The 12,503-nt window shown below is 37.6% G+C and overlaps 1 protein-coding gene across 14 annotated transcripts in view; it reads left to right on the top strand.

The window, feature by feature from the left end:
- The first annotated feature begins 10,309 nt into the window (after nucleotides 1-10,309).
- The window catches only part of TRPM3 (transient receptor potential cation channel subfamily M member 3), a 903,691-nt gene continuing 901,497 nt past the window's right edge, over nucleotides 10,310-12,503 (top strand). For all 14 annotated transcript variants that reach the window (XR_012424787.1, XR_012424786.1, XM_015437271.4 and 11 more), the window contains exon 1: nucleotides 10,310-10,629. Coding sequence is in view for 12 of the 14 variants with exons in the window: in XM_015437271.4 (XP_015292757.3) it covers nucleotides 10,447-10,629 (183 nt within the window). In the remaining 2 variants the exon portion in view is untranslated. The remainder of the gene's footprint in view (nucleotides 10,630-12,503) is intronic.

The raw sequence follows: 12,503 nt of genomic DNA, 5'->3' as shown, positions 1-12,503 counted from the left end.
TCGCACCACTGCATTCCAGTCTGGGTGACAGTGTGAGACCCTGTCTCAAAAATAAATAGATAAATAAATAAATAGAAATGAAAAACCCCGTTAAACTAAATTAGTATAAAATTAGTAATTAGTAATAGATTAATATATAAATGGGTAATTAGTAATAAAATTATAATAGGCTTATTCTAGTTTAATATAACATACTCATAATATAGTAGTATACTACTAATTATGTCATATTAGTAGTATAATGCTAAAAATGATTGAATGCACTAAAAATGCAGTACAGTGGTTATATTCCTAGGCGCAAGAGTCAGGCACACCTGAATTGAAATCCAGACTCCTTCAGTGACTACCAGTGTGATCTGGGAGAGTTGCTTAGGCTCTCTAAAGTACAGTTTCTTAATTTTCAGTACGGATGAGAGCATACATTGAGATAAATATGCATTTAGTAGTGGACTTAGTTACATCAGAAATATTCAGTAACTATTAGTTGTTTATTATTATTCTTGCTGTCATTATTATGAGGTCAGACAGGCTGGAGGTTGAATTTCAATGCTGCAACTTAAAAGTTGAATCGTTTAGGCATATTGCTACCCTGTGTGCCTCTGTTTTTCTTATCTGCAAAATGACAATAATTTTCATTTCCGAGTTCTTGAAAAGACTAGTGATCTCATTCAAAACACTTAGCAAAGTGCTTTTCATAGAAGAAGCAGTCTATGTCAGGCAGTTATTATTGTTTCCTAGATACAGTGACATAGTGGGAAAGTGCATGGGCTCTGGAGTCAGACTTCCTGGGTTCAAATCTTGGTTCTGCTGCTCTGTAGCTATATAAACTTCAGCCATTTTATTTAGCCTTTTTTATTGCCTCAGTTTCCTCAGTGGCTAAATGAAGTTATTGTGAGAACTAAACAAATTAATTCAACGTAGTGAGATGGTATCTGGCACATAGTAAGTGCTTAATTAATGTTAGCACTTTTAATAGCATTGATGTTAGTTTTTCATTTTTCATATTTTATTTTTGCTTTCATGCTTTTAGTGATTTCTTTCTCTTTTGAATTCTTTTCAACATATCTTATGTACTTCCAGGGCACTCATGAATCATATATGAAGAAATTGATGACATTTGGAACCAAAATAAATGCCATGATTTTGATCACTGTGTTTATCTGATATCATAACAGATGCAATTTACAAAGGGTGTGGTTATAACAGACACATGGAGTTTTCAAGTTACCTATCGTGTTCAAGTTAAGTTTCACCACAGACATGGTCAGGATGAGTATTCTTCAAAATTTCAGAAATTCGTAACATTTGAAATACAGCTGACCATGGCATATTACTATTGCAGAGCTGGCTACAAACTCTCACCTAGATTGCAAAGTTGTTCACATAGGTGAACAGCTCATAGCATCCTCAGAATCTTTATCAATGGGTGTGATGGAAGTAATGACTAGAACTATGCCATATGGGCTTGTTGTGGAGATCTGGTTGAAAAACACTGGTAAAAAATAAGAAGTGAAGCTAACTCATCAATCAACAAATACTGAAGGATCACTTTGGCGGGTAACTTAAAAATTGCTTTATCATTCCCCTTTAGATAAAAGAAGTATTTATCTATAAAGCTTTCTTGAAAAAACAGGAGTTTAAAGGATTATGACTTTTCCATTTGCCTTTCTCATTTTAGATACGCTTTTATTTTAACAAACTTGGCATCATCTTTCATCTTGTTGCACATTGAACACCCTGATGAGTTTTCTTAAATTTTTAAATTTTTATTTATTTATTTATTTTTTGAGATGGAGTCTTGCTCTGTCACCCAGGTTAGAGTGCAGTGGCATGATTGTGGCTCACTGCAAGCTCCGTCTCCTGTGTTCACGCCATTCTCCTGCCTCAGCCTCCTGAGCAGCTGGGACTACAGGCACCCACCACCATGCCCAGCTAATTGTTTTTGTATTTTTTAGTAGAAACGGGGTTTCACTGTGTTAGCCAGGATGGTCTCGATCTTCTGACCTCATGATCCGCCTGCCTCGGCCTCCCAAAGTGCTGGGATTATAGGCGTGAGCCACCGCGACAGGCCCCTGATGAGTTTTGTTTCCGTGTCACCAACCTGGACATAAAATGCTGCTAACCTTCTTTATTATTATTATTATTATTATTATTATTATTATAGCATAGAGCATATACATTTCAGCCAATGAGATGACATTCTCCACTGAATAACTGGAAGAACTCTGTATAATCTGGTACAATGTATTTACTTTAAAGCCTAGTTTAATATAAACCATTTGTTAATACCAAGTTTCATAGTAGGTACTGGAAGCTCTATGGAATGACCCAAGACTCCATTCACCAGGCAAAGACAATTTCAATGAAATACATTGTGTTCATGATAATAGCTTGTCTCAGTTTTAGCATATTGTTGATTTTGTTTCTTTTGTGGAAGTCAAAGGATATATGTGAAGCATCTGGGAATTTTAGTTAGTTAGTTGAGCCTCTGCTTCCAGACTCTATTCAGGTTCCAATAATGATTTTGTTTGAGTTGGAGGAAATGAATTTTGATAGTACATCAGAAATGAAAAGGTAACTAAGCCGCTACTTTTTGTTTAACTAATTGCTTTCACTTCATCCACTTTTGTACTTTGGAGGAGGAGAATGTAGACATTTGTTCTGTTTTGAACAGTGAAAAATATTGAACACTGTTTTGTTTAATATGCTCAGATTCAATGGCATATAAATAGTTCTTTTTAGTGTGAATAGAAATTGTGATTAAGAAATATGTGAGTTTTGTATGATAACTTCCATGTTCCCTTTTCATTGTGTTTTGCGGTGGATCAAATGACATTCCTGTTTGTCTTTCTGAACAAAATAGTTATGCAAATGGGCAGTTTAAAATTTTAGCTTTATAAGACCATTTAATGCACTTACCTTTAGGAAACAAAACTAAGTACTGAACCTAACTGTTGAAGACCACTGAATATGTTCCCTGATCTGTGTGATGCTTTGAGAAATTCATAATTCCTTAAAAATAAACAGAAAGAAAAAGTAACGACTTCTGCTACGCTCCTAAGACTGTGTTATTTTTTCCAAGATGACCTTTAATGTTTTTCTGCAGTTTGTAGTATAAAATAGAAATAATTGAGCTTTAGCACAAATGATCGCCTCATGTTCTAATGCTGTAACTCCAGGGCAAAAAGGAAACAATAGTTTAACTTTAGAAATTCCCAGGCTCTGGGCTCTGCACCCCTCCTTGCCACATCTGTATTGTGCATCCTTCTCTATCAATCTCCTAGAGTTCTTGCGTCACACCTAAAAACTCCAGGCCTCGGAGAAGTGGTAATGAGTGATAAAACTTAAAATATTACTCATCGCAGGAGTGGCATTTTTTTTAAGAAGCAAAAGTGATGAATTGTAGAATTAGAAGTTCTGGTGTCTATGATGCCGGAAAAGCAGTTTGAGGAAAAATTTGGCCCTTTTAGGGAGGTAGCATCCAATTCATTTGACTGTTAACAAGATCAGTTCCTCATGGGGATAGTTGAATCTTCTACTGGTTCAAAAGTTGGTTATGCTTAAACATCTTATTTTAACTTAAAACAGGTTATATGTATTCATTTCTTGATCTAAGGATAAAGTCTTTTCTTTGAGAATGTTACTAGCAATTGAACTTCTGGTTTATCTTTTTGCATAAATCATATCCATCATGTAGGATCTACAGTTTCCTTTTCATTTTAAATAGAGAGATATCTTAATGACAACTGCAGAGGAGTCTGAGGGAAGCTGGCTTCTGTATTTTTTCTAGTCTATTACTGTTTTTTTGTTGTTGTTGTCGTTTAAACAGTTTTCTTGTTCACATCATGTTATACCAGTAAATAAAAAAACAAATTGAGGGGTGATTTTTTTGGTCTTTTTTCTTTCCAAAACATTTTATTTGGTTTTCACAGAAATGCCACCTTCTTTTGTTCTCACCTTGCATCATTGTTCATAACATTTAATGAAATTGCATAATGATCACCAATACAACATACAAAACTGGGCTTGGAAAGAAACACAGTAGACCCCTGATATAACTCAAATGGCAAGACCACACACCAGTTGTGTGGCAAAGAACAGCAGATTCATTATTAGCATTCAGAGTATTAGGAAAAAGAGATCTGCTCTTCATGTATGTTAAATGGAGGTCAGTTAAAAGGTTTTCTTCTGTCTGTAAAAGCCATTGTCTCAGCTCATCTGGATTTTAGTAATGGAGTTTTGTATGGCAGTTTTCCAAATGGGCTCTTTTCTCCTATAATCTCAGAAGAGGTTTCTCAATATTTTCAAATTTTTCCCAAATATTTCTAAATTCTAGGAAGAAACAATGTCAGTACCTGCTGCTTAAAATGTCTACATTTTGGTTTAAGCAACTTTTTTTAACACAGACAATAGACTCTCTATATATTATATTATTCATATATAAGTATATATTGTATATTTATGTATTATATGTCATGTAAATTATATAAATTTAAAATGTATAAAATATATAGAGATGACTATAATATAATCAAAAGAGAACTTGGAATTGAAGGCTAAAAATCTGAGGTTCAAGTTTCGAACTTCCAATTATTAGTTGGGAGAACTTGGATCAGTCAGGTAACTATGTGCAGTCTGTTTCCCTTCCTGAAAATGCAGATAATAATATCTACCCTTAAGTAATGCATGAAATGATCTTGACAATTTAAAATGTCACAGTTATATGAGAGTACATGCATGGTTGTATAATATATAAATGGTTATATAAAAATGTAAAAAGTAGTATTATGTAAAATGATACTAGCATCAGAAAACACGTTTAAATAGGTTCTCTCTCACCCTCCCTCTCTCCATCCCTCCTTTTGTTTCTTCCTTCCTTCCTAGTAAACATTTTATTGAGGTAAGACACATGTGAAAAAGTACATTATTTATAATTGTGCTGCTCTATAAATTTTCCAAGATGAGTACACCCTTGTTACTACCACCAGATCAAGAAAGAGCACATTATTGGCACTCCAGGAGCCCTCCTCATTTGTCTTTTGATCGCTATAGAATGCATCCTCCTGTGATAATCACTGTCCTGACTTCTAGTAGTATAGATTGTTTTTGTCTAATTTCAAACTTTATATTAATGGAATTTTCACAATATGTATTCTTTTGTGTATCTTCTCTTGCTCAATATTGTTGTTGCATCACCCATGGTTTTGTATGTAATAGTAATTCATTCATTCTCATCACTGTACAGATTCCACTGTCTCAATATACCGTAATTTATTCATTTTGCTGTTGATGTACATTTGTGTAGTTTCTTGATTGGGAGTTTTACAAATAGTGCTGCTATGCACATTCTTACAGTCTTTCATTAATTATAAGCATGCATATCTGTTGGGTATACACCTTGGAGTAGAATTGCTGGGTCATAGGGTGTCCATATGATCAACTTTAGTAGATAGTGCCAAATGGTTTTCTAAAGTGGTTGTACCAGCATACACTCTCATCAGCCATGTGTGGGAGTTCTAGTTGCTCCACAGCTTTGACAACATTTAGTGTTTTTCTGTTTGCTTAAATTTTTTGTCTGCAGAAATTTAGCCATTCTTATGAGGATTTTATGTCAATATATATTTATTCATTTATTTTATAAATTATTTAGTAATAGATGGACATTTAGCTAATTTATACCTGTCTTTCTTTTCTATTCTTCCTCTCCTTTCTCCCTAATTTTAATGGTTATATTATTTTTGATTCTTTTATTATTTATCTTTATAATTTTATACCATTCACTTGAATCATTATCTCTTAATCCTGAAATAAGATTTTAGAAAACTATTTACCTATAGATTTAGAAAGGGAAATAAACTTTATATAAATATGAATTTATGCAAATGCATCAATGAACAATAAAGGAAAGCTTATACTAAAAACTCCTACAAATCATAATATTAGTAGAAAGGCTGGAGAATTGGAGGATTTTGCTGGGGAAATTTGGTTTGTTCTATGCTGAGAGAAAGAGGGAAGGAAGAAAAGTGAAGGAAGGAAAAGGGAGGAAGGGAGAGAAAGAGAGAAAGGAAGGAAGGAAGAAAGGAAGAAAAAATGAGAGAGAAGGAAGGATGGTAGAAATGAAGGAAGAGGAAAAGAAAAGAGTGAACTTGTGTAGCCAGTTTCTCTGCCCTGCAGTGACTTCTGCTGGGAGGACTTGACGGGATGTGTAACCATTGAAGATTTGTCAGCAGATGCTGCAGGGAATGTATGAGATTTTTTTTTTTTCCTAAATGGGAGTATAAATTTCCCATAACTACCCAGATAATTTCATCCACATAGATGGCCAATTTACTTAAACCAAGATAACCCCGTTATTCCTTTTCCTGATTAATAGTCATGGGTTTTGGGAGATTTTTTGCTTGAGTTACAGGAATAATTGTTTCAACTCTCATGCTTGTTTGGCTTCTGTGAGTCTCAGCCTTCAGGTCTGCAGAAGAGAATTTAATTATGACTAAACACAACTTCTGCATCCAATCTCCTGCTTTGTAGGTATTGACTAATCCCACTTCACTGTGAGTCTAGTCATAGTGATTAAGCTTTTAGTGAATTCACAAAGTAGTTGCCCCAGATTCATTGAATACCCACCATTTTCCAATTTCTCTTACTATGTGAGGGTGCTGACTCTTACTTTGTTCCCCAATGCATGTAAGGACTTGACAGAAAAAGCCACACATTGTTTAGTTTAATAAAAGAGAAATTTTAGGGGACTTTAAATACCATCTCATATACTTGATGATTCTCATGAGGAACACATGTTTAAATAGTGTGACCTTCCCAGAATTTAAAATAAAGGTAGAAGGCTTGGGGTTCAGGTTAGTTTATAAGAATGGGCTTTCTAATGCTTAAAGCTATTTTACAAGGAAATGCTCTGCTTATGAGAAATAGGATATCTAATGTCAAAGGCTGATTGTGTAGGCAGAGAGTTAATGGTAGCTTGTTGGATTTTTAAAGTCAGATCTATTAATATCTATTTCACTCCAAGATTCTATGAATCAATATGCTGCATTACACTGAATCTGAGATACCATCTATGATAAAATGCATTCTGATTTCAGCGAGGTTTACCCTCTCTGAAAAATGGAAGGTGTTAAAGTTGATGAAATATGGTTTATATTCTCTTATTTCACAAGGAGAGATTTTTGGATCAACATTACTTTGTAGCTTTGATTATTTTCTCTGTTTGCCCTCCTCTCTCATACTTTGCTGGGTTAAGTTAGTTCCTGGGTATACCTTTGGGTTTTCACATCCTAGAGATAACCAAAGGAATATATATTTCCTATAAACTCTTTTGCAGTGAAGCACATGACTACATACCTAGAGCAAATGGGGTTTGAAGAGAGTTTCTTCTGATTATTGACTCATTAACAGACTAGTAGAACCACGTAAACTTCAGATCAGAGTACTTAGGGCTAACAGAGGACTGTTGACATTTGATAGTGTGTTGAGATCTTTTTGTTGTTGTTTTTAGAATACTATTTAAAGTTTACTTTTCAAAATATTTCAAAATGTTATATTTTGATTGATTCATAAATAAAATTTATATATTTGCTTTTCATTTTACAAAGAATAGCTATTATTTAACAGTGCTGTAATTTTTGCTTTAATCTTATCCCATTAATTTGCACATTATTTAATGCCTAGAGACTATGAAGAAAAAAGGTTTATGCCCTACTTCCCATTTGGCTTTTGAAATTTATTAACATCCATCTTTTGTAATTGCAGTGACTCTTCTCTAGTAAAGTTAAGTTGCTCTAGAAATGGCTTCTAGTGCATATTCCAGAATTGGAATACTGGTGATTTTCAATGTGTTCTTAGCTTCGGTGCTGCCATTCTCCACTAATTTTGTAAAAAATATGATAGACTTTCACTTTAGTCTTCCAGTTTCCAGCTATTAAGAACTTTGGAAAGACAAATGAATATCAGAAGAGGAAAGGGTCAGTTTTCTGGTTGCCTTCAATCACATCTAATTTAGCCTCATGTACAGTTCCAAGACATTTTTGGTACTTGTCAAGTGCAAAAAAGAAATGCAGAGATCATCTTCAAACAAGATTTTAAAAACAGTGCTTTAAGATAAGGGCAATTGAAAGCTCATTTTTAGACCAAACAGCTAAAAAATATGACACATGCAGTCACTACTCATCATTAAATTTTTCTAAGTACATCTAAAAAACTCATCAGTTGCTCTGAGTATGCACTGATGTGCTGGAACAGTCTTTTATGTCAGACCTCCTTTATGGCAGGGTCATTTTCCCCTTCATGGGTGGATGTGGGTGAACCAGGGGCTCCTGGCTCTGCCCAGTGAATGTTCTTGGATGATATGTCTTGATATATGTGTGAAGGCCTCTCTTAGCTCCTTTTAAGGGATGTTATCATTATACCTAAAGAGTGAACTTTCAAAGCATCCAGGTTAAGACACAGGCTTTTCATCTCTTAGGGAATTTATTTAGTCATACCTATATACCCCTTTGTAAGTAACTAAAGGAAAAAGTAAATATTTACTTTAAGGAATAATATGCTGACTTTTATTCTACCCTCTAGTTGGTATTTGGTTTTCATACCTGTGTCATTTTATAAACTAAGCATAATCATTTTGATTTGTTTTTGTGAGGGGGAGGAATCTGGACTAAATTACGGTATTTCCATGAAATGTCACTAATAATTTCAGATCCATGAACTTAGATAGGGAGTGAGAAAATGTGAAATGGAGCCTGTGGTTTTCTCATTAAATGACATTGTGTGTTGCAAACATTGTTTAGAGTCTCATTTTGTTTAATATGGGTGTGTGATTTCTAGACACAGAGGGTTGTTTAAAAAGATAGGATGTATGCCCTGTGAGTCTCTTTTACTTAAAACGGCAGGATTAATATTCATGTAACACTACACACAGGTGCACAGCTGTGGGATTTTAGAGCTCTGTATTCCATTCCCGTAAACTAGCCAGTTTCAGAACCTTTGCTTAATCACGTTGACCACTGCAACTCAGATTATGATTTTTACAGCTACTGCCACAACACCAATTTTCCCACAGCATTTCTCACCCTCTTCCCTTCCCTCTTAATCCGCCTTCACCTTTGCCTCCTGAGAAGACCTGGCAATATTCAAATAGGACAGAGAATGCTTGATTTCAGAACAAAATGAAAATACATCTGTTGCCATTGCAACAGATAAGCAACCAGCCGGCCCTTTTCAACTGGGAGCGATTTCAGGCATCACTCCTTTTAATGGTGAATAAAGTCATTGTTTTCAGGTTTTGTTAATTTTTGATGCCCCCAGCTGCTCTCTCTCATCTGATCAAGGGCATTCCTGAACATGTGGACAGCTCAGTCTGGTAAAATAACTGACACAAAACTCATGAGGGCCAGCCAGCTGTCCTAATGAGCAGAAGGCAAAAACATGAAAGAACAACAAGGTGCTGGGGTCACAGAATACACAACACACAGGAGCTCCACCACGAATCCGTCTCATGTCATCCTCGCTGCTTAACCGCCCAGGGTGAGAGGGGAAACTGAATACCCCATTCCTACCCCGGAGAGAGAAACGAGTTGAAGAAGTAACAGCCTTCCCTTCCCAAGAATCCTCCTCTGCTTCACCGCCACAGTACAGGCCCTTGAAGGCCCTTAATTGCTGATGGGGATGGAGCAGATAGAATCACCTTGGGAGTTTTTAAATATCCTGATTCCCAGGCCACATCCAGGCCAATTAAATTAGACTCTGAGGAATATCACCATTTAAAAAAGAGAAAGAGAAAAAAGATCCAGGTAACTCCAGTGTGCAGCCAAGTCTGAGACCCAGTGGGCTAGTCTGAGCAAGCTAGAGAAGAAGTAAGTGCGGCGTCTGACAAGATGAAGCTCCACTCTCCCCAAGAATACTTAGGAGCTAGTTGTTGCAAAGAGAAGAAAGGGAAGAAAGGCAGCAGGAAGAACCAAGTTGCCCCTTCCTGTCTTTTTTAAGTCAACTGGAGTCTCCACCCACCCAGTGTGGGTAACCTAGGCTTCCACCCGCAGGTCGGGTTGGGGGGAGGTGAGTCCCCAGGTCTGGGGGACTGGGCGGGGTGAGGTGACCGCTGGGAGCGCTACCCGGCGGCGCATCAGCAGCCTCAGGCGTGGGCCCTGCACTCTCCAGAGAAGGCGGCGGCTGCCGGGTGGAGAGCAATTTGGGGGCGCAAAAGAAAGCTGGCTCGGGCGCAGGTGGCGCTCGCAGCCCCAGCCCACAGTTGAGCCAATCGCGGGCGCAAGCGCAGCCTGGTGGCTGCGGCGGTAACGGAGCGCGGGGCTCTGGCAGGAGCCGGCGGAGGCAAAGGCAGCGCCAACCGAGAGCCGCGCGCAGGCTGGAGGGAGATCCGCGGCGAGGAGCCGGCGAGAGCGCTCGGCGCTGGGCGGTTTCCTGGCCGAGGGAGGCTAACTTCTCATGGGGAAGAAGTGGAGGGATGCGGCGGAAATGGAGCGGGGCTGCTCCGACCGCGAGGACAGCGCGGAGAGCCGCAGGCGCAGCCGGAGCGCCAGCCGGGGCAGGTTTGCTGAGTCGTGGAAAAGGTTAAGTTCCAAGCAGGGGTCTACCAAGCGCTCGGGACTCCCGTCGCAGCAGACGCCGGTGAGTGGCCAGGGGAGAGCCCCAGTCTTTGCTTTCCTTTCTCCCTCCGCACAAGACTCGAGCCCTTTCCATGGTGCTGAACTTGCCTCTTTAAGGGTGTGAGCCAGGGAACTTGTGGCGCCGCTTCTAATGAAAGAAAGTGCTGGGGGCTGTGAGGTAGGGCGAGAAGGAACGTCTTCCTTCCCTTCAGCAGGGGAGGGTCTCCTGACGTATCTGCAAAAATTGAAAACATGTTCGAGAGGCGAGGGGGCTCGCTGTTAGATCATAAGAGTTTTGCAGTTAACAGAGCGTGTGAGATGTTGTCGAGTGTATTGTGACTCCTATGTACGTTCCCAAGGGTCTGTCTGTGCAGCATGTCGAAGGTACTCGGCCTCCGCTGAATGAGGGCGGAATAGAAAGGGCAAGCCATATTTTTACTCTCTTAACACTTGCTCTTTCCATCCCACACCCCCACTATTTTAATGGGAGCGTTTAATTGTTTGCAGAATGTCATTTGCATACAGAGAATACCAAGAATATCCCAGGTGCTTATAATCCCACTGCTTAACATATACAGCGTTCAAACAACAGTTTTCCCATGTGTCAGCTCCTCTTCACTGTCTAATTAGTGCAATAAAAGCACTCAAGTGAAATTAATATAGGCATCATATGTGTGTAGAGAAGTGCAGTTGATAAAAAACTTTAGCTGCATTTGCATTTTTAGTACGTGAATATTATGTTTTCCTTTATCCCAGAGGGAGAGAACTCTGTTCTAGAAGAGAGTGCAAAGCCCTCCTGTTGCTCCTTGGGAAGGAGGATACACCACTTTTAACTTCCCAAACATCATTAAGAATACCAGAGTGTGTGTGTGTGTGCGCGCACGCGCGTGTGTGTATGTGTGTGTATTTGTTTTACATCCAAAGGGCTTGACAGCAGATGTTGCATATTGAAGAGACTTTGATTTAATTAAAAGAAATAATGGTACATAAGCATTGATCCCACAGCGTGATTAATGTTACCCTGCTCTGTTTTTGGGAAGTCGTCACTGAAGGATAAAAATTAATCCCCGAAAAGTAAGATGTTTAAACATTACTTCAACAGAATGTAATATAAACATTTAAAATTTTTGGTGTGTTTATTTTGGTTGCTTGTTTGCAAAAATGTTATGAAATTTCAGGTATTGTTCTCAAATACTTAATGTTTTTTTGTGAGCAGGTTTTTTCATCTAAATATGGGTATAGCACACGTAAAAAGGCAAAGTGATTTTACTTCAGGTGTAGAAATATTGTTTAGAAATGTGGACTCGAAAATATTTTTTTAAAAGAATATTAATCTGATGATAGGTTTTTCTGAAATAAATTATGTGGAAAATATAAAATTCATGACATCTGTTTTTTATCAAGTATGTGAACTAAAAATTTAATCCTCTTTTTAATAGGAAGTCTAAGTATTAATCTGAGGAACTTATGCTGCGTTTTTGATTCTGTTCAACAGGTGTGTGCAAAGTCTATATCAGGAACATATAAAATCTTCATATAACTATGTTATAAGTTAGAGTAAATGATTGCAGGATTGTTACCTAGAATAAAAATGTGGGAAAGAGCCTAAGAGGGTACCATGACAACCAGAGACATCTGGAAAAGTAACTATGTCCTCTTGTTTACTAAGGGTGATGATGGTGCTGTAGTTCTCTGTAGTACTTGTTAATTGAAACATTAGTAATTCAGTTAAAAACAAGTTAAGGCAAAAGCCTGTGATTATTCTCACATTGCATGGCAAATTAGATACTGATTTTCTTCTGAAAACCTAATAATAAGTGCTTCTAGCTATAATTTTTAATTATCAGTATTTTAAGCAAAGATAGTGAGGTTTTATAAATTTTAGAGCTAAGATGA

Source organism: Macaca fascicularis, chromosome 15 (assembly GCF_037993035.2).
Source record: "Macaca fascicularis isolate 582-1 chromosome 15, T2T-MFA8v1.1".
Classification (NCBI taxonomy): Eukaryota; Metazoa; Chordata; class Mammalia; order Primates; family Cercopithecidae; genus Macaca; species Macaca fascicularis.
The sequence above is the reverse complement of the archived record's forward strand: the minus strand, read 5'-3'. Positions and strand labels throughout refer to the sequence as shown.